General features: G+C 41.0%; 7 protein-coding genes across 7 annotated transcripts; 6 read left to right on the top strand and 1 right to left on the bottom strand.

The window, feature by feature from the left end:
- Positions 1–113: 113 nt before the first annotated feature.
- Positions 114–8,022, top strand: MONOS_13923 (uncharacterized protein; the record flags this gene model as incomplete). Its single annotated transcript, XM_067866674.1, has 3 exons — positions 114–3,037; positions 3,261–5,316; positions 5,506–8,022. The coding sequence occupies 3 exons, from the start codon at positions 114–116 to the stop codon at positions 7,276–7,278; spliced, it is 6,753 nt and encodes a 2,250-aa protein (XP_067730233.1). The 3' UTR covers positions 7,279–8,022.
- Positions 8,023–8,052: 30 nt separating this feature from the next.
- MONOS_13924 (putative RNA recognition motif protein) lies at positions 8,053–12,157 on the top strand (the record flags this gene model as incomplete). Its single annotated transcript, XM_067866675.1, has 6 exons — positions 8,053–8,077; positions 8,148–8,300; positions 8,382–9,413; positions 9,601–9,764; positions 9,952–10,059; positions 10,245–12,157. The coding sequence occupies 6 exons, from the start codon at positions 8,053–8,055 to the stop codon at positions 12,078–12,080; spliced, it is 3,318 nt and encodes a 1,105-aa protein (XP_067730232.1). The 3' UTR covers positions 12,081–12,157.
- Positions 12,158–13,859: 1,702 nt separating this feature from the next.
- Positions 13,860–14,396, bottom strand: MONOS_13925 (putative large subunit ribosomal protein LP1). Its single transcript, XM_067866676.1, has 2 exons — positions 14,025–14,396; positions 13,860–13,950 (listed from the first exon to the last, which is right to left on the bottom strand). Coding segments are annotated over exons 1-2 (351 nt in total). The 5' UTR covers positions 14,374–14,396; the 3' UTR covers positions 13,860–13,948.
- A 35-nt stretch (positions 14,397–14,431) lies between these two features.
- On the top strand, positions 14,432–16,130 carry MONOS_13926 (S-adenosyl homocysteine hydrolase 1). Its single transcript, XM_067866677.1, has one exon. It carries the CDS (start codon positions 14,459–14,461, stop codon positions 15,857–15,859), a length of 1,401 nt encoding a protein of 466 aa, XP_067730230.1. The 5' UTR covers positions 14,432–14,458; the 3' UTR covers positions 15,860–16,130.
- Positions 16,131–16,377: 247 nt separating this feature from the next.
- Positions 16,378–17,791, top strand: MONOS_13927 (Syntaxin 6C). Its single transcript, XM_067866678.1, has 7 exons — positions 16,378–16,448; positions 16,549–16,709; positions 16,771–16,928; positions 16,980–17,081; positions 17,128–17,234; positions 17,317–17,408; positions 17,483–17,791. The coding sequence occupies exons 1-7, from the start codon at positions 16,402–16,404 to the stop codon at positions 17,563–17,565; spliced, it is 750 nt and encodes a 249-aa protein (XP_067730229.1). The 5' UTR covers positions 16,378–16,401; the 3' UTR covers positions 17,566–17,791.
- A 1,278-nt stretch (positions 17,792–19,069) lies between these two features.
- MONOS_13928 (putative Reverse transcriptase (RNA-dependent DNA polymerase)) lies at positions 19,070–19,828 on the top strand (the record flags this gene model as incomplete). Its single annotated transcript, XM_067866679.1, has 1 exon — positions 19,070–19,828. One exon carries the CDS (start codon positions 19,070–19,072, stop codon positions 19,826–19,828), a length of 759 nt encoding a protein of 252 aa, XP_067730228.1.
- Positions 19,829–20,419: 591 nt separating this feature from the next.
- On the top strand, positions 20,420–21,001 carry MONOS_13929 (uncharacterized protein; the record flags this gene model as incomplete). The annotated part of the gene is made up of 1 exon (XM_067866680.1): positions 20,420–21,001. One exon carries the CDS (start codon positions 20,420–20,422, stop codon positions 20,999–21,001), a length of 582 nt encoding a protein of 193 aa, XP_067730227.1.
- Between the last annotated feature and the right edge of the window lie 170 nt (positions 21,002–21,171).

Raw genomic sequence — 21,171 nt, 5'->3', positions numbered from 1 at the left:
ATACAAACAAAATAATTTAGACTTTTGTGTGATTTGATTCTTTTCTTACTGATATTTATTGCTTTTAAGTACTTCCATTTACAATAAAAAAGTTCAACCCCAGACTAAATCTAATGATTGTGAGGATTGAAAAGCATGAAACAAACTCTACAAAGCAGGATACGTGTGACGAAAAAAGTGACAATCCGAGTTCAACAGTTGTCGAACAATCTCAGGATTTAGTTAACGAATCTACTACGAAAGAAAATAAAAAATTTCTTGCTGAAGCACCACAAGAATCAAGGGAAAATGTGCAGATTAGCAATTGCGATGATGATGTTGTCAAAAAACCATATGATTCTGCAATTTATCAATCATCAATGCAAACTACTGAAGAACAGCCTTCAAATGGCAAAGAAGTCCAAACAAGCGAAGTTGATTCAGAAGCGCGCAAAGCAGCAGACAACTTGAAAGCAAGTGAAAATGCAAGCCAAAGACCCGAAACTGCAGAAAAAGAGCAGCCAACGAAGAACTGTGAAAGCGATGAAAGTGACTCCACACAAGCGAAATTAGAAGAAATAGTATATTCCGTTCTTGGAGTGGCTCAGCTCAACATCACAGAGCTCATCCCAACATTGATGACTGGAAGGAAGCTGCATCTTATGGTGCCGATGAGCAACCGCCGGAAGTATAAAACAAAGATCCTGCCATCCACGATGCAGTGCTGGACGCACGGCGGGGTGAAGCAGGTGCAGTTCATTCAGAGGCAAATGCAGCTGGTGATGGCGAACGACGGGTCATTCAGCACACAAGACGAAGGAGCTGTCAGGGCCAATGGAAGGAGAATTGAAGGCAGAGGCAGCACGGCTGAAAGCAGAGGTGCGTCAGGAGCAGAGCAGAGTTTGTCGAGCAGAGCATCGCTGGCGCCGATTATGTACAGAAAGCTGGCCACTTCGCGTGTCCCTTCGATTTCTGCCTTCTTCCACTCGGTGTCATACAAACTTCTGATCCCCGGGCGCAAGACGGCAATCAGCACACTCGAAGCAGGGCGGCCGGTGCAGTCACTGACAAAAAGCAGTCTGAGGCTGAAGGAAGGGAAAGGGGGCAGAGAAGGTTATGCATCACAGTCAAATTTCGACTCTGTTGGCAACTGTCGGCTGATGCTCCCGCCTGCAAAATCACCAGACTGCTCTTCAGCTTTCAGTAGCATGTCTCCTGAGCAGCCGACGCCTCTGATTTCTGGCTACTCCTCTCTTGCTTCACTTCTTCCGTCGTCTGCTGCCTCGAGCACTTCCACACTTTCTGTGAACACCCCAATTTCTTCCTCTCCTCCGCCTTTCCCGTCAACAAGCTTGGTGTCTGCGCTGTCTTCGCTGAGTAAACAGAACAAAGCCTCTTCCTTTCCCTCTTTCTCTCCCTCTCCTTCTTCTGCTGCCTTCAGCTCTTCTTGCCTTCCCGAGTTGGGGATCGACAGCGCAGTCACAGCTGTGCTGAGGATTGAGCTGCAGATATTCCCAATATTCCCATCGATATATTCAATCCCGCCAGAAGTGAGTTATGTTGTGAAGGTTCCTGTGAAGAGGAAAGAGGGGAGCGAGATGCAGATGCTGCAGAATGAAAGCACAGAAGCGAAGGGAGAAGGAGAAACACTCGAAGTCTGCCAGATGAATGCAACAGAGCAGGCAAACGAGCAAAACGAGCAAATTTCTGATGGAAATGAGAAAGGCAGAGAAACAGAGCCCAAAACAGATGAGCTGGCGTTCAGCAGACCAGAGGCAAGGGCGCTGAAGATGAAGCATTCGGAAGTGTTTTCTGAGTATGCAACAACAGGAAATGCAGACTCTTCTGATGCTCCATTCACTCCTTCATCTTCTTCCTTCACTGCTGATTCCTCTCCCTCCTCTTCTCCTCTCTCTTCCTCTATCACCCCTTCCATCTCCACCTCCTTTGTCTCCCACCAGCCGTCTCTCTCATCTGCCCTGTACTCTCCATACATCCTCGACACCCCCACCGCCTCGCCTGCCTCTTCCACAGATGCCCTCTTGCCTCTCCAGCGCCCTCAAAACAGCTCCCAAACACCCCGCCCTCTCCCTGACCTCTGCCACACTGCGCTTCCACTCTGCAGAGAGGCATCTACTTCTTCTCTGACACCGCTGCTTGCACACGACTCTTGTCGATCTATTAGTGCTTCATTGTCTATTTCTCCTTATTCTGCTGCTGCTTCTTCTTCCTCTTCCTCTTCTTCTTCCTCTTCCTCTTCTTCTTCTTCTTCTCTTCGGACTTATGATTTGGATGAGGAGATGACACAGCCAATGATTGCACAGTCAGACACAAGATGCAACACAGCAGGTGGAATGCAGCATTTGCTGGGGAAAGCACATGTGACGGTGGATTGTCTGGAGAAGAATGAGGAAGAGAGAAGAGGAGGAGGAGAGGAGGAAGAAGAAAGAGATCAGATGAAGAAGGTGGATGAGTCAGGGAGTGAGAAGGGGATGGATAGAGAAGAAAACAAGCAGACATCACAAATGGAACCTTTGAGCGCAACAGATCAAATAACAGAGCATTCAACAGCACCAGAAGAAACAAAAGAAGAGCAATGTGCCAACGCAGTGGAGTATGTGGAAGAAGAGCGGAAGATGGCTGCTCTGAATCGTCCGCTGAACATTCAGCTGCTTCTCTTTTGGGTCGAAGCAGGGGCAGAAGTTGTGCACCCTCCGGTAGACAGGCTGGCAGAGGTGCAGAAAGCGCTGGAGGAGAAGAGGAAGCTGGAGGAGAGGAACAAGATGCTGATGATGAAGAAAGGGAAGAAAGGGGAAAAAGAGGCGATGGAGGAGGAAGTGATGAGGAGGCTGGAGCAGATAGAGGAGGAAGAGGAGAAGAACAAGAAGAAGAAGGCAGTGGAGAAAGCAGCATTCAACTTTCTCCTGCCGAAGAGGGTGATTGTGCGGGTGAGGACGACTGATGTGAAGTCGGAGATGTGCGAGACACAGCCAGCAGTGTTTGAGACAGCCGAAGACCCCATCAGAAATGGATACGTGAAGGAGTTCAGAGAAAGAGGGTGTGCGTGTGTTAAATGAATGAATGAATGAATGAGCAGATGTGGAAGGAGATGAAGGAGATGAACGGAGTTAATGTGAAGAATGTTTATTTGTTCTGTTTAGAAATATTTATTTTGATTTGGTTTATTTTTCTTTATATTTTTGTTCTTTCAATATTTTTTTAATAATTTATATTGACTCATTTCTTATTCAATTCTTCTTTCTTCTTCTCATTCTCTTCAGTTTCTTGTTTGAGGAGTTCCATCTTGTGTCTGACCAGAGGAGCCAGCTTGTTCTGTCTGTCATCAGTCAGAAGCCAATTCCCCCCAAAAGCCAGCCAAACGAAGGAAATTCCTCTGCCCGCCCATCAACAGCACCTTCTGTGATGTCTTCTTCTTCTTCTTCATCCAAAGTGAATGAAGCAGATGAGAACATCAAATACAAAGACAATCCTCTGATGACCTTCGCCATCTCCCTCCGGCAGGCTGCTGCGAAGGCAAACGAGGTATTTCTCGTGCGTTTCGTGGAGCCAAAACAAGGTTTTGCCCTGTGCGCTGGCTTGCGTGTGTCTCACCAGAAGCCCATCAACCGCTGCTTCATGCACCACAAGCTCTCCACCTTCTTGCGTGTTTCGACGCCTGCCTATTTAGGCATCTGTTCGCCTTATCCACCCGTGGTGGCAGTGAGGGCAGTGAACAAGATGGCTCTCCATTGGGAAGCAGCGACGGCGAAGATGGATCCGACAGGGTTGGAGGTGCCTGTGTATGAAGAGGGGTATCCGCAGGAGATGCTGCCGTTTGTGTGTGTGGAGGTGAGGCAGGAGGCAGAGGAGGAGAGAGAGAGAGAAGGAGAGAAAGGAGAGGGAGGGTGGAGGAGGAGAGTGAGGGAGAAGGTGAGGAGAGAGGGAGAGGAGAGGAGGGAGAGGAGGAGGGAGGAAAGAGAGGGAGAGAAGGAGAGGGCGAGGGAAAAGATAAAGTTGTTCTCTATCAAAATAGAAGAGCAGGAAGAGAAGAAAAAAGAGATTGAGGCAAAGCTGAAGGAAGGAGGGAAAGAAGAAGCGAATGAAAAGGATAAGCCAATTGTGTTAAAGACGTCTGACAATGAAGACGAAAAAATCAAAGAGGAAGAAGAAGAAGAAGAAGATGGATTAATCAAAGAGAAGCTGATTGAAGGAAATGAAGATATTTCATCATCATCAGCATCATCAGCATCTTCTTCTTCTTCTTCTTCGAATAAATTGCAATCTTCGTTGAGTTTTAGTTCTTCTTCGAAGGAGGGCTGTGATGTGTATAAGGCAATGCTGGATGAAGTGGAAGGGTATTTGGTGAAATTGAGAGAAGAAAAGGAGAAAGAAGAGAGGGTGTTGGAGTTGCTGTTGGAGGAGGAAGAAGAAGAAGAGGAAGAGGAAGAAAAAGAAGAAGAGAAGGAAGAGAAGGAAGAAAAGGAAGAAGAAGAGAAAGAGAAAGAGAAAGAGGGAGAGGGAGAGAAGGAAGAGAAAAGAGAGGAAGAAACGAAAAAGATAGAGAAGGAAGAGGTGAAAGAGAAAGAGAAAGAGAAAGATGAAGCAAAAGAAGAGAAAGAAGATGCTAATTTTGACAATGAAAAGTATGAGGCGCTGATCAACACCAGCAAATACCCTGACTTTGCCTCTTATTCACTCATACTTCCCATCTCAAATGAATACGAAGAGATTCCTCTATCTGTTTTGAGCTCATCTGCTTCATCCAAACAAAAAAGTTCATCTTCATCATCTTCTTCTTCTTCCTCTTCTTCTTTTGCCTCCTCCTTCTTCTCCACCAGCCGCACCGACTCCACCGGCTTCCACCGCCGCCCGAAACTCTCCCTCCCACCGCCCGATGTGATTGAGTCTCTTTATCTCACTCCTCTTCCCGATCCTTCTCCTCTTCTGGGCCTCTCCTTCATCAGCTGCCCTGGCTGGGGCTGTGTGTTCAGCGGGGTGGTTGATCCGCTGATGGCGCTGAGTGTGGAGAGCGCAGTGTGCGTGGAGTTTTATGCGCCGATTGTCAACCAGGAGACGAAAGATGGGCTGCTGAAGAAGATGGCAATGGGACTATTGGACGAGGAGAGGAGGAGGAAGGGGGAGGAAGGAGGGGGAGAAAAGGGAAGCGGGGAGATGTTAGTGAAAGAAGAAGGAGAAAAAGGAGGAGAAGGAGATGGTTTAGGTGACAAAACAGGAAGTGATGGAAACACGGATGGGAAGAAGAAACATAACATTCCCACTTTTTTGACTCTGAAGGCCATGGCATTTATGCCCATTGTGGAAGAAATGTCTGAAGCTGTATGTTTTGAGAGTGGATGTGCATTTATTGTTTTCTAATTATTGTTATGATTGTTATTGTTTCATTTTGTTTCATTTTATTTTATTTTTTCCAAAAATAATAATGTGCATTCTCAATTCTCTTCTTCTTCTTCTATTTCTTCTTCTATTTCTTCTTCTATTTCTTCTTCTTCCTCTTCCCATGAGCAGTACAAAGACATGAAGACCCGCCGCACCATCCGCAGCTTCTCTCTCTCTTTCGACAAGCTACCAGTAAACTCACTCGACCCCAATGTCTATGCACCAATTGTAGTGAATGCCTTCTTTAAGCCTCTGAAAGGAAATCCAAATGTGAAGAAAGACGGAAGCTGGCTGGTTAAACCTTCTCCTTCTCCGTCGGTGGATGAGTTCGGATTCAGCATTACAGCTGATGTCAGCAACGCCTCGTTGATTAAAAAGGGAATATTTGGAGAAGCAGAAGCAGAAGAAGAAGAAGAGCTGTTTTTGGGGGATGAGAAGGCAGTGGCTGGGGCAGGGGAAGGAGAAGAGAATGGAGAGGAAGATTTTGAAGGAGAGGAAGACAATTTGGAAGAAGAGTTTGCGCTGTTGATGGCAGAGGCAGGAGTGGATGGTGGAGACGAAGCTATTTCGAAGGATGAGCTGAGGGCGCTGAAGAGGAAGAAGAAGCCGAAGAATAAGAAGGCGATGATGCAGAGTCAAATGCTGACAGCTCTTTCGGCTGTGTCCAAAGTGCAGACAGCAGATGAAGATGAAGACGAGTTTCAGTCTCAAAATGGAGGAGAAGGGGAGTCAGGGAATAACAATGAAGAAGGAGGTGGTGGAGGAGGAGAAAAGAAGAAGAAGAGGGGAGGGCTGCAGGCAGTTATCGACACGCTGACGAAGATGGAGGAAGATCCAGAAGAGGAAGAGAGGAGGATTGAGGCAGAGGCAGCACACATTGATGAGTTGGATGATGCACTTGCAGAAGCTGCACAACATGAGAAGGAGGCGCTGGAGAAGATCAAAGAAGAGGAGGAGAGGCTGAGGAGAGAGGAAGAGGCAGAAAGGAAGGCGCAGGAAGAGGAGCTGGCGAGGGTGGCAGCAGAGTTGGAGCAGAAAGTGAAAGAAGCTGAAAGGCAAAGGAGGGAAGAGGCAGAGAGGAAGAGGAAAGAAGAGGAGGAGAAGAAGAGATGGGAAGAGATGACTGAAGCACAGCGGGTGAAGAAGCTGGAGGAAGACGCGAGGAAGGCGAGGGAGGAGGAAGAGAAGGTGCTGATGAAGGAGGAAGACGATAGAATACATCAAGAGATGCAGATGGAGGAGATGGAGAGGATAAGGAAAAAGGAGGAGGAGGAGAGAGAAAGAGAACTGATGGAAGAGAGAAAGGCAGCAAAAGGGTGTGGTGCAGATGATGATGATAATGATGATGATGAAGAGGACAATGCAACTATTGTTGATCTGCTGAACAAGATTGAGCAGCTGCGGCAGTCAGACGAAAAACAGCTGGGCAGTTCAACACAGCCATCGAATGGGCTGATTGGGAATGGGAATGCCTCAAAAAGCAGCGAGCTGTTTGGGGCAGCCAAAGGGTGGAATCCGTTCAGGGCGAAGATGAGTCCCTCGCCGATCATCCGGTCGGAGTCGTCGATGTCAATTGCATCAGTGGCGCTGCAGGCGACGATGCTGATGCGGCTGCAGAGGAAAGCGCGTTTTCAGTCGCAGCTGCAGATTCTGCAGAGGCAGCTGAGGGAAGAGGCAGAGAGGCAGAAGAAGCTGAATGAGGAGCTGGCGCTACTGGCGGAGCTGGAAGAAGAGGAGAAGGAGAAGAGGAAGAAGATGCTGATGATGAAGAAAAAGAAAAAGAAGAAGAAGAAGAAGATGGCTGAGATGGAGGCTGCAGATGTGACAGTGTTGCCAGTGCTGGAGGAATCGCCCGAGGAATCCAGCGGTGCACTGAAACAATCATCTGAAGCTATTTCTTGAATGTTGGACTCATTTCACAAGGATTGGCATAATTATCTAGAATCACTTCAATTTGCCATTTCAATTTGCAATTCTCTATTGCGTTGTGTTTATTTTATTTTTTTTTTCTAAACTTTTTTTTAAAGAAATACGACAATTTATTTCTTAATTTATTTAATTATTGAAATTAGTTTGTCATAATGTTTACATGCATTTGTAAGTTTTTTTTCAATTCACTTGTTTTATCTCTTTCGGTTATCTTTTTTCTGAAATAATTCACAAAGCAATCGTTTTCTTCTAAATTACTCCATTGCTCAATTCATCATTTCTGTTTTATTACGATTTTTTTTTAAAATGTTATGTACAAGTTTTTAATTTTCGTTAAGGATTGCTGTCAAATTTCGTAGTTATTAGAATTATAGCAATCATTTGATAATAATCTTTCTCTTGCTTCTGTTTCACTTTTCAAGTGACTTCATATTTAAATTATGATTTTGCTTGTTTGCGATGTTCTTATTTATTTGTTTTGTAGCATTAATCTGGTTAAAGCTTTTTCGTTGTGGTTATTCTCTCCGAATTGTTTTAGAGATGTTCATTGTTCATTTCATTCTTTAGTCAATGATATAGCAGGTTTAAAGTTTTTAACTTGTGATGATGATGATACTGAAATAAGAGAAACATTCTCTATTTGCGTTTTTTAACCGTTATTCTCAATTCTTTTTCTCATTTCAGTTAGATCAAAACCCCAATTTAAGATCAAAATTTTCCTTTTTTGAGATCACTTTTTTTCAACAAATGGACTCAAACAAAAAAGATACAAGTATGTTAAACGGAATTGTTGAGAATATTTGTAAATATTTTTTTGAAATTAATTTCTTAATATCTTATAGATGAAGGAGAAGGAAGTCAAAACCAGCAACAAACATCGAGTTCTCAATTTGACGCTTCTGGAGCAATGTCAGATGCAACTGGAGCTATATATCAACAGCAGCTAAATCAGTTCCAGCAACAGCCTGGAGGAATGGGATTTCAGCAGGGATACGGTACAATATTTTGAGTACTTTACTATTTCAAATTTATTTCATCTCACATTTTTAACATTTGAAATCATCAAACTTTTTAAGGCTATCCGTATTATATGGGTTATATGCAACCATCTTCTCAGGGTAATGCTCAAAATCCTTCTAATAATGGCCAAGACGCGCAAACAACATCCTCTTCCGATCAATCTGAATCTTCACACGAACAAAAGACGGAAGCTAACACTTCTGCTCAAAGTGGTTCAGAACAGTCAGCTGACAAGAGTGCAGAAACCATGACTGGAGGAGCAGGAGGGGTCATGGGGCAACAATATTATGGAGGTTTTATGCCCCAAGGAATGCTTATGGGATATCCAGGAGGCTATCCTGGATATGGCCAACCAGGAGCATCAATGGGCGGATTTGGAGCTCCTATGTTTGGAGCAGGGATGACACCAGAGCAACAGATGATGATGTATGGAGGATTTGGGGCTCCTGGGATGGGAATGGGAATGGGAATGGGAGTTGGAATGGGAGTTGGAGGACCATTAGGAACTGTAGCAACAAATCCAATGGCCGTATCTTCTCCTTCTTCGTCGGCTCCACAAAAGACAAAGGAGCAACTACTGACAGAACAATACGCTGGCGAAAAAGTTGTGTATGTTGGAAATTTACCGGAAGACACAACAAAGGAAGACGTGCAGAACGTGTTTCAAAGCTATGGAACGATTGAAAACATTGACCTGCTTCTAAATAGGCGATGTGCTTTTGTCACGTTTGCTGAGTCAAGTCAAGCAATACATGTCGTTGCGGAAGGGGCGCACCATCAGATTAGAGGAGCCAGCCTGAAGCTGAACTTCAGAAGAAGGAGAGACGATGGAAAGCCTGGCTATTCGAATGCTGGAGCAGGCGGGGCAGCCGGAAGCGGTTCTTCGGTCACTTCGACAGCATCATTCATTTCATCGCTTCTTCCATTGGGATCGGCATCTTCGTCTGGAAGTTCTTCATCATCTGGATCTTCTGCAAGCTCATACAACTCTGCTGGCTCAGGTACATCAGCTAATTCTTCTTCTTCCTCTTCGTTCCCTTCTTCGGGCACTTCTTCATTCGCTTTTAATCCTTATAACCAATCTCAATGTGTGTTGATATCTTGATTCGCTGTTGATGCAATTTTTTTGGAACTATCTTTGAAATATGAAGTTGGATTTTGACATTGCCTTATGATTTTTTGATATTTATATATACTGAAATTAATTTTATATCATTTTGATATATTTTAATAACTCTTTCACTATGTTATGCAATATCTCCTCATTATTCACAGCATCTGCACCAGCGATGACCCAACGAGAAAGAGAACTGGCAAATCCAGCGAGTTGTGCTACACTTTGGGTGAGCACGCCAAACATCGCTGGACAAGAGGCAGCATTGAGAGAGGCCTTTTCTCCATTCGGAAAAGTCGAGACAATCAAGATGTATTTGGCAAAAGTGTGCGAAGAGAACGAAAGAGAGATGATTTGAATTGGAAGAGTGAAATGTGTTTATGTGAATTAAAGCTTTATTCTTTGTGACTATATTTTTTACTTGACTAAGAATTTTGAGTTGTAAAAAAATATTTTTTTTTCAATAAATATTATTATTTGATTTTTCTTTAATTCATGTTTATGAATGTTAGAGTTGCGCCTTCATTACATTTTCATCAAAAGAGGAAGCTGTAGATGCAAAGATTGCTATGCATCAGACACTTTTTAATGGAGCACCTTTAAAAGTCAATTTCGGAAAGGTTTGTGATATTTCTGTTTTTATCACGTTTTTTTTTAATGTTTATTTTTCTTTGAAATTCTTGTTGTTCTTCTAATGCTGCATTTGTGTCCATTTTGGATAAAAATGAAATAAAAATATATTCTCTTTATTTATTTATTTATTATTTAATCTCAATTTTGTTCTTTCTTTTTTTTTTCCTTTCAGCCCCAGCCAACTCCATCGAATACTCCTCTTCGTCTTTCAACCATTCTCAACCAAACAGACACCCAATCATCTACCTCCACATCTACATCCTCCTCAGGCCGTGCATTCGGTACACACGCCAACGCCATTCCTCTTGGCAAGCCTCGCTCTTCTTCTTTCTTCCCTTCTTCCTCTTCTTCTTTGTCTATTCCACCATCCAATCCATTTGTCTCTGATATTCCTTCTGGCCCTCCACCCTCAGAGCAGCTGACAGCATTCATCGACCAGTTTGTGAGTGAGTATGCGACAAGAGACATTTCTGCCCTCAAAGAGAAGCAGCAGGCAGCAGAGGCGATGCTCAGCGCGATGACTCCTGAAGAGAAGCGGAGAGGCAACCAGCACTCGTTCCTGGTGGAAGGGAGCGAAGGATTTGACTACTTCCAGTGGAAGATGTACTGCCAGCAGAACCACATCAGCGAGGAAGAGGCGAGAGCAAGGGCGAAACAGGAGGCGAAGTTGCATTGTGCCTCTCTCCATGAGCTGCCCTCCGAGACAGTAAAAGTGATGGGAGGGAAAGAGGTGGTGGAGGCAGCGAACAGCCTGTGCCCCGGGTGGGATGTGATAGTACACAAGGTGGCTGTTGGGGAGGTGGATTCTGAGAAGGCGATGTCGATTCTGCTGCCGACGCTGGACGAGAAGCAGAACCTGACGACGGCTGTGCTGCCGCTGATGGCGCGGGTGGCTGTGGAGGAGTGGAGGAAGCAGGAGGAAGAGTCTGAGGCGCGCATCAACCTGGCCACGCTCATTGCGTATCTGTACTCGTCAGTCAACCCGGGGCTGAGGGGGAGTGTGCGGGCAGACTTCGTGTGGACGCTGCATGAGACGTACCACTCGACGCTGGTGCCGCAGCAGAGGAAGAGAGTGCTGGAGATTGTGGAGTGGATGCGGACAGTGCGCTCGGTGGAGAGCGAGAAGGAGCTCGACTCAGTCATCAAGCTGGTGAAGAAGAAGCTGGGCGAGAAAAAACCTTCTCAAGGCGCTGCCACAGCTGCAGCCTATCAATCACAACAGCAGTCATCATACCCATCTCACAACTCATCATCCTCTCCTTCGTCATCAGCCTCGTCTTACTCTTCCACCTCTTTCACTACACCCACCATGTCAAAGGAAAGCGTAACAGATGCCATTCAGCAGGCGAAGCTGAAGGCACTCCGCATCAAAGAGGCACTGGCTGCGCAGTCAGCTGGAAGCCAATCAGCTTCTTCGCAACAATCACAACAATCACAACAATCACAACAGATGCAGCAGCAGCAGTCTTCATCGAGACACAGTTTGTGGGGGCCTCCTGTCTCACAATCAGCAACATCAGGATGGAATGATGGAGAACAAGGCAAAGACAGCGATGGTATGAGTGGAAAAGACAAAGGAGACAGACACAGCGAGGAAGCATATCACAGAACAGAAGAAGAGATTGGGAAGAGACGGAGTCGTTTTGGGAAGGATGTGCAGAAGGAGAAAGACATCGAAGAAGAAGGGCGTGGCCGTAACGGAGACAGAAGGAGAAGCAGAACAGAGAGGAATGACAGTGAGTATGAGGATGAGGAGGATGATGAAGAAGAAGCATCGAGAAGAAAAGGAAGAAGGAGAGGAAGAAGCCATAGGAGTCATGATGACGAGGATGAGGATGACTGGAATCACAGGCACAGAAGCAGAAGCGAAAGGAGAGAAGGAAAAGGAGAGCAAAGTGATGAGAAAAGCTGGAAGGATAAAAGTGAAGATGACTTTTATTCGTCAAAGCATCCGTTGCTTGATGACAGCGCTTTGGAAGATCCAAATGAAGTTTTTATGAGGAGGTAAATTAATTTCTTATTATTTTTTTTTTAAATACATGTCACAAATGGTATCAAAAAAAAAACTAACAAAAATGAAAGATAGTTCTTAATATTTTAAAATAATCTTGGAATTTCAAGAATTAAAAAAACTGGCAAAGGGCAACTTTAAGGGTACCTAAAAAAAATTTAAAATTAGCTTCATGAAAAGGCAAAATGTTTTCGAGTGAACTTTCATCAACACTCTTTGGCGTTGACAATATGTTTTATTAATCATCTAATTTTTTTAGTGTTTTCGTTCTCAAACACAACTGACCCCTAATTGATATTTTGAATGACTTTTTTGTGAAATTCATTAAATAACAAGAAAAAGACATTTTCAGGTTATACAATTAGTTTTAAAGGGCTATTTGTGAACGTCAGGGCTGATAATAACTCAATTTAAGTATTCAAATGAAGTTTGAAAAAAGTCTCGTAAAACTTAAGATTTGAATAAAAAAAACATTCAATCATTTTCAGTTTTGATCAATTGGTTATTATTTCCCTAATGTATTTATAATATCTTAACATTGCATTTTTTAGCTATTTATTCATGGATTTATCGAAAAAATCGGGTACCCTTAAAGAAGCATCTTGCCAAAAAACTTTTCAATTAAAGTTAAAGTTACAAAATTTTAATTTTGAAAAAAAATTAGATAAATCACAATTGGCAAATGAATAAATTCATTTTGTGACAGTTTTCAAGAAGTTATTAAAATTTTCGAGTAATGCTGTTAAAAATACTAATTTCAAGCAGTGCGAAAATGGTGATTGACCCATAGTTAATTATAATTGTCTTTCGATCATTTTATTCATTAGTTTTAAAATTATGATAAACAAAGAATTATCCGCTGTTGATCCAAGTTTGAAACTTTCTAAGTTCCTTCAGTGCGTTGAGCCCGCTTGTTGTTTGGCTTCTTTTATGGAATCTGGAAAGGATGCAAAAGAAGAGCATAGTGATTACCCCAATTTGGCTGAAACATATTCCAAATATGAATCAGAGGATAGCCATTTCGAGAATCATGAATTTTCGCAGGCTAATGAAAAAGAATTGTATGATCTTTCGGTTGAATTAGCATCAGATGAATGGATTGATGCAGGATCAAAAGTGATCTCTCTTCTTCTTTCTGCCCATATGCCAGACTTGTTTAAAATTGAACCATCGATAGATCAAAACGGAGTCGAATGCTTCAGATATTCAGAGGCAGGGAATGCAATGCTTGATAAAATAATAAATTTTTATAGATTTGCACGGCAATATGCCCAGATGACAACAGCAGAGATGGCTCATAGCATAATAATCATTTCAAGACTTTGCAGTTCTGAAGAAAAAAGAATGGAAAGGGGGCATCACAGCATCATTTCAGAAGGAAACTTGGGAACCCTTCTTTTGTGCTCAATTCTATTAACGCAAAAAGTGGAAAGAGATCATCCATATCGCAACAGCTGGTGGTCAAAAATATTTGGAATACCTTTGGATGTGTTAAATCAATCAGAAACTGTGCTCTTATCAAAGATTGATTATTCAGTTAATGTTGAAAAGAATGATTATGTTAATATGCTTTTTATTCTTAGAAATTTTAAAAATGCGGAATCTGAACATTTTTAATTTATAATTTTTAATTTTTTTATTATTAAGTTAAAATTTAACTTTTCTGTTTGGTTTTTTAGTTTTTTTCACAACCATTCGCCTTCATTCGTTAAATAAAAATATTTATTTTGAAAATACATGTTAATATTTCTTTGAAAGAAATTTTCTTTTAATAAGAGTAATTTGCCGCTTTGTTTGAAATATTTGCACGGAATTTCGTGCAAATAAACGAAGTGGACGAAGAGAAAAGGAAATTATGAGAGTTTTTCTGAAAATGAGAAATAATAACAAAGAAAATAAAAAAGAAATTGCAAAAAATCGAAATAAAAATAATTGGCATACAGAAGTCAAATAACCCTCCTAAATCCTGTTCTTCTTCTTCTTCAACTTTCTTCTTTTCTTCCTCCTTCTTCTTTTTGTCATCTCCCTTCTTCTTGTCATCCTTGTGAGATGGTTCTGAGGATGCAGCTGCTGCAACTGGCGCTGGAGCAGCAACAGCTCCTCCTGAGAACAAAAGGTCCTCAATGTTCTTGTTTGCCAGCATCTTTGCAAACAACACTGGAAGATATGCTGGAACTTTAACATTGGCTGCTGTTAAAATTGCTTGGATTGCGTCTTTTGTGATTGCAATTTTGTCATCGTGGAGAATAAGAGCAGCGTATACACATGCAAGTTCTTCTTTTGTGGCCATATTGAATGATGTTAAGTGATCTGACTTTGCGCAATCGGAATTAAATTTTTTAGCAGAATTGGGACAGATCATACGTGGAAAAAACATGAGTGATTTTGTTGTTGCTGATATCGGACTTGCAGATCTTGGACAGCGCATTGTTACAATTGCAGAACATGAAATGCCAGGACTTATGCAAACACGTGAGAAATATGCCAAGGATCAACCATTGAAAGGCGTTAGATTGAGCGGAAGTCTTCACATGACAGTTCAAACAGCCGTTTTGATCGATACACTTAAAGCACTTGGAGCAACTGTCCGTTGGTGCTCATGCAATATCTTCTCCACAACCGATGCAGCAGCAGCATATGTTGCATCTAAAGGTGTGAATGTATTTGCACGTAAAGGCGAATCTCTGGAAGAATACTGGCAATACACCGCAAGTGCTGCAATGTTCCCAGGAGGTCTTGGACCACAGCAAATTGTCGATGATGGTGGTGACATGACCCTTTTCCTCCACAAAGGATTCAGAGCCGAAGATGACGAATCAACACTTTCAAAACCAGAAAACGAAGAAGAAGAATGCCTGTTCAAAGCCATCAGAATGGTTTGGGACAAAAACGGAAAAGGATGGTTCCATAAAGTTGTTCCAGAAGTTCGCGGTATCAGTGAGGAAACAACAACAGGTGTTAACAGATTATATGCAATGAAAGCTGCAAAATCATTGTTGATCCCATGCGTCAATGTGAATGATTCTGTTACTAAATCAAAATTCGACAACGTTTACGGATGCCGTCACTCATGTGTTGATGGAATCTTGCGTGCTACTGATGTGATGCTCGCAGGAAAAGTTGCATGCGTGTGTGGATATGGTGATGTTGGAAAGGGATGCGCAGAGTCATTGCGCGGACAAGGAGCACGCGTTATTGTTACAGAAATTGATCCAATTTGCGCACTGCAAGCATGCATGAGCGGATACCAAGTGATGACAGTTGAAGATGCCTTGCCAATTGCAGAAGTGTATGTGACCTGCACTGGAAACAGAGACATCATCACAGCTGAACATATGTCTAAAATGAAGCACATGGCCATCGTTGGAAACATTGGTCATTTTGATAACGAAATTGAAGTTGGAAAGCTTATTGCATGGCCAGGTGTCAAGAGAGAAACCATCAAACCTCAGGTTGACAAATTCACATTCCCTGATGGACATTCAATCATTCTCCTTGCAGAAGGTCGTTTGATGAATTTGGGATGCGCCAATGGCCATCCATCGTTTGTGATGTCCAACTCCTTCACAAATCAGACTCTTGCTCAAATTGGAATTGCCCGTGGTGAATTCAAAGCTGTTGATGTCTACACACTTCCAAAGATTCTTGACGAAGAAGTAGCACGCCTTCATCTTCCAAAATTGGGAGCAAAATTGACAGTTCTTACGCCAGCCCAAGCAGAATACATTGGTGTCAAAATTGAAGGACCATACAAGAAGGAAGAATACAGATATTAAATGCAAGAATATTTTGTTGTTGTATTAAATAAATAAACGCCATTTATTTTTTTGTTTGTGTTAAATGGTATTATGTTGAAGTTGATGTGTCTTGAGGCGTTTTGATCAATTGGTCATACACCTCCGCTCCTTTTCATAATATTCTTTTTCACAAAACTTTCTTTAAAAAATAGATAAAAAATATCAATGATTTTGGTTTGTTTTTTTATTCAAAAGTGTTTTCTATTAAAAATGAAAATGTTATCAATAATGATTGTCATAAAAAAGAAAACATCTTGCAAAATGGATAACTTGAGTTTCCAAAAATGATGAAATATTGAGCAATTGTTTTGTGAAAGTTCTGTTTTATTTTATTTTTTTATTGAATTGTATATGTTGAATAAATTTGGAAGCTTTCAACTCAACAAATCATTCCTCCTTTAGATAAAATTAAATATTTTTAGTATTGAAGAATTATTGTTGATTGTAAAGAAAGATGTTAATAATTTACACAACAATTTTCTTAACCATTATATTATACATTTGGTATTATTTTTACTTTAATGGCAAGTGATTCTTCTTCAATGGATCCGTTTTTCCTAATAAAAGGGTTTGACATTTTTATTGCTTGCTATATTTCAGCTTTTATTTGTTCGTATATTTTCTATAAATTAATATTTCGGATTAATATTAATTATTTTCTTTTTAAGAGAAATTGAGGAGAGTGTCAGTATATTAAATGAAAAATATGAAAAATGGAATAGTCTTTTAGATAATGGAAATCAAGATGATTATCAATATGCTACATATGATCTGAAAGAATCGATTGAAACATTGTTGCGAGATTTACAGATGCTTTCTGAATCAATTGGTAATCATTTCTTTTTTATAAAAACATTGCATAACCAATGAATATTCTTTTAATTTCATAGACGTTACTGAAGCTAATCCGCTGAGATATAATGTGTCTCATGAAGAGATAGAAAAGAGAAGAGCGTTTGTTCGTTCGATACAAATGAAATCTAAAAAAATAGAAAAATCCATGGAATCTGCAAGTGTTAAAGAGAAAAACATGAAAAAGCAAAAAGAGGTTTGAACTGTTTCGAAAATTTTAACTGTTTCAAAAAATTGAAAATTTTAGAGTCTTCTTCAAACAGAACGCAGAAACAAAATGAGTAAATTGGACGAAGAATTAGTTTCATATAATCAAAGAAGCATTGAGGAGCAAAATCAAGAGCAAGAAGTATGAACGATGAAAGCATTCTTTTGTTTTGAATTTTTTTTTCAAGATGATTACGAGGCAACAAGACGACAGATTAGATGCGCTGCATCAAGTAACAGGTCGTTTGACAGAAATGACTGTTGAAATGGGCCATGAGCTTGATAATTCAAATCAGTATGTCCTTTTTGATTCTTTTTAACTGTTGTAATTATTATTTTAATAATACTTAAACTTGATTATTCCAAAATATGATCAGAGAAATTGAAAAAGCAACAAGAGATGTTGAGCAAAATGAAAGAAAAATTGGGGTTCTTAATAAGGCAATTGACAAATTAAGGAAGAGCCAAAGTTTGTGTTTCTGATATATTTTAATAATTTGAATATTAACCTTTAAATTTTTTATTTTGCTATTCAATCTTTAGATAAAGGAAAGTGTTGCTTGATCTTGATTTTATTAATCATTTTGATAGGACTGTTAATCTTTTTCTTCAAAACAATTTTTTGAGTGTATTATTTTATTTTCTTGTTCTCAATGTCATTACATGGCGTTCATATCATTACTGTTTTGTTTTATTTGTAGTTCAAAGAGAGATCACAATTCATTTCGCATAATTCTAACTACCCTTCCATTACATCTGTTTGATTAGATACGTTTATGTATTATTTGTGACCGCATTCATCACATCACAGTTCATAATTACTTTTTAACAGTTTGACAAGCTGGAAAAAAATTTTTTTGAAATTTATATTTTTATACTAACCAAATTTTTGGACACTTTGCAAACAGAAGGAGAAAAAATAATTTTCTTGCTCTCAACGAATAATCGTGTGAAATAATTCTTGTTAACAACATTTATGTTCAAAAATATGCATAATAGTCGTCTGTTACTCATCCACAATCGAATATTTTAGTATTTAAGTTCTTTTCATCATTTTTTTTTTTTTTTTTGTGAAATTTCAGTTTTTCTTTTTTGTGAAATCAAGAAAAATTTAAGAATTTTTCCCTTTTGTATCATTTTTCGTTCATCACTCAAATAAAGGTTTTTTTTTTGTCATTATTCATTATTAAAGTGCAGAGTTCATTAATTCAAGAGAAAAATCGTTCTCTTCAACACCTCTTTTTTTAAGGGAGTGAGCCCTGCATTATGGGCTCAACCGATCACATAATTCGAAAGATGACAACTTTATTGGAAGGACCTGCGTCGGGACCGAGCAGGATATTTCCTTAAAGCGGATATACAGGCGGAATTAGAATGGCGCCCGCCATCTCCATTCCAACTTCAGATGCTCCCGACACCCAATTCACAGCAATGTCAGCTATCTCCTTAACTACCTTAAAAACCTCATCATCAACCAGTTCATTTTGCGCATCTCACTCACTATAGCAACCTCTATGAGAGGCAGCTTTATTGTTCTTTGTGGAAAATTCTAGAGTCCAGTATTTGCTTATCATGTGGATCAAGGAGATCTATTCCAGACATTTCAAGATTATTAATCCTTATCGGTTTTCACGTTCCTGCTTGCGACGACCCATCTACATTCGCAATCGCACAGTTGTTTTTCCAGTGCTTGTGATGAATGAGCGTTCAATGTGGAATCCCTATTGATTCACGCTTCAAAAGCGATGTTGATGGCAACACGAGGGATGACAGAAAAAGCACAAAAAATCCAGGGAGATGCAATGATGCTTACAGTCGTAGCTATCCAAGCTGCACGCCACATGCATATTCAATCCAAATTCGGATTCAGTACTTCAAAAACACTTCAGGAAGAAAAAAGAACTCGTTATTGAAAACATAGCAGTTGGGGAGGATAAAGCCCATTTTGCAGCCTTGAACAGAGCGGAGACAAGTTAGCGCTGTTTCGCACTTGTCACTAAGAACAAGGAGAATTGGTTCATGGAGAGCGAGATCCACAAGCTCTGAAACTGGAAGATCAACACATTCAGCCTCAAGAAGCAATTTTTATCGAAGAAATATCGGGGGTTGCACACAAGCCTTTGCCTATGAATGGAAGAAGACAGGAGTGGCCAATTCGATAGAAGACGGGATAAATCCGATAAGGAAGGGGAGAGCTGCAAGGGACAAGTTGAAACAGGAAAAGGAGAAAGGTGGAGGCTTCCTGGGCTGCAGAGAGGAGAAAGAGTCCAGTCCAGAATGGATTCAAGAAGAACTCAAGACAGATATATTAACACTGTTAAAAGAAGGAGAGGTCTGTTGCTTGAACAACATATTTTTCATAAAGAAGAAGACAGGGACATTCCGTCAGATCCTCGATTACTGTCTCCTTTTTTTTGCACTGAAAGATATTATTTTTTAATGGAAGATTATCACTGTGGAGAGGCTGATCCAAAAGGGAGTTCTTCCAACAGAACGAGAGATCTTTCTCAGGCTTATTTCCTGACACCAATTCACAAGAGCTTCACCACATTCCTTGCATTTAAGTTCGAAGAAAGATTCTGCGGGTTCAAAGGCATGCCCTTCGGATTCAAAGACGCACCGCGAATTTTCACGAAGGTTATGAGAAAAGTTTCGAAAGAAATCCGAAGAAGATGGAAGGTGAGATGCATTTCCCACTTGGACGATGTCCCATTGCTGGATCCAGATCAAGTCAAGCTGAAGACCGCAACTCAAGAAATTGAAAAGTTGTTTCAAAAGTTGGGGCTAATCATCAACACGGAGAAGAGCGAGTTGAGTCCCAAGAAGAACTTTGACTCTCTCGGATGGACGTGGAGTTCGAACCGGATGATTATCTCAGTGGAACAATAGACACGCAGGGAACTGAGGCAGGAATGTATCAAATGGATGAAGAGGGTGAGGAAGAACAGCTCTGCAAAGATAAGAGAGTTCGCTTCTTTCACAGGACAGCTCAGTACTGGACAGTTCGTGTTCAAAGGTGCCTCGTTGCACATGAACAAAACGTTCCATTTCATCAACAAGGAGGTAAAATAAAATTCGTTGAGAAGGAGCTGTACACTTGAACAGCAGTATTAAGAAATAACTGGACTTCTGGATTTAAAGACTCAAGGAGAATCACAGTAGAGAGCTGGTGGACTTCTCGAAGCCCGATGCAATTTTTTCAACAGATGCTTCTTCATGTGCTTGTGGAGAAATCTTTGTTGTTGGAGGAGAATGATTTCTTTTTGACAAATAGCTCAACAGCAGCATAAAGCTCCAAACATCCAGTTTCAAGGAGCTCCTGAGAGTTTAATTGCCTTTCAACAATTTTTCATTTCAAATCAATCTCAATCATGTGAGAAAGATCCTTCTCCGTTTCGACAACATCAGTGTGGTATTCAACATCAACAGGTGGGGTGCGGGACCCAACCTCCTGCCTTTATTGAGAAAGATTAGGGCCACATGTCAGTCGATGAAATTGATGATGACAGCAATGCACATTCCAGGGAGAAAAATACAAACGCAGACGCATTATCCAGGTTAGATGCTGCAGGAGATTATATGATAAGGAGTCAATGTTCGAAAGAAGCGGACAGAACTCTAGGAGTGACAGCAGAGATAGACGAGTTCGCATACGAAGGAAACAAGAGGAAGGATACATGGCATGGTCCAGGAAGTTCATTCGCTCAAGATGGTCTTACCGCAGATTGGATAATGAACACAATGCTCATTCATCCCCCGATTCCGTTGATTCTTCCGAGTCTCAAGAAAGCAAAAGCAATGATAGCGAGAGCAATCATTCTTCTTCCAGCATGGAGGAATCAGATATGGAGCATATTACTGGAAGAAACGATGTCTCAATATTTCGTTTGGAGGAACTCGAAAACAGTTTTAATCCTAGGAGCAGGATTGATGAGAACTGGTGCAGTGCTGCATCCCGTGGGAAATAGAGCAGCAACACTCAATTGGAAAGAGAAGTTGGAGAAGAATGGTGGTGCAGAAGCCTCAGGCTCTGCGGAGTTCCAGACAGGATCATTTCCGTGACGAAGGAGAGCATCGCAAAGTCCAAGTGGGTGAAAATACGGACTTTCAAGCATTTTTTGCGTATAGTGAAAAAAATTTTCTTCACTCATAACATTATTAAACACTGTCAGATTTCATTAAAAATTTGATTTTCATATCCATAAACAAACTCCATTGAAATGACAACAAAA

The sequence above is a fragment of the Monocercomonoides exilis genome, assembly GCF_001643675.1.
Source record: "Monocercomonoides exilis strain PA203 chromosome Unknown scaffold14-1859848, whole genome shotgun sequence".
NCBI lineage: Eukaryota > Preaxostyla > Oxymonadida > Polymastigidae > Monocercomonoides > Monocercomonoides exilis.
The sequence above is the reverse complement of the archived record's forward strand: the minus strand, read 5'-3'. Positions and strand labels throughout refer to the sequence as shown.

Bases quoted from the DNA above. Each gene is read 5' to 3' on its own strand.
- MONOS_13927 (XM_067866678.1), top strand. From the start codon at position 16,402: ATGGCAAGTGATTCTTCTTCAATGGATCCGTTTTTCCTAATAAAAGG. The intron at 16,710-16,770 runs GTAATCATTTCT...TTAATTTCATAG, and splicing joins GATGCTTTCTGAATCAATTG to ACGTTACTGAAGCTAATCCG. The intron at 17,235-17,316 runs GTATGTCCTTTT...AAATATGATCAG, and splicing joins GAGCTTGATAATTCAAATCA to AGAAATTGAAAAAGCAACAA.
- MONOS_13925 (XM_067866676.1), bottom strand. From the start codon at position 14,373: ATGGCCACAAAAGAAGAACTTGCATGTGTATACGCTGCTCTTATTCTC.
- MONOS_13926 (XM_067866677.1), top strand. From the start codon at position 14,459: ATGAGTGATTTTGTTGTTGCTGATATCGGACTTGCAGATCTTGGACAG.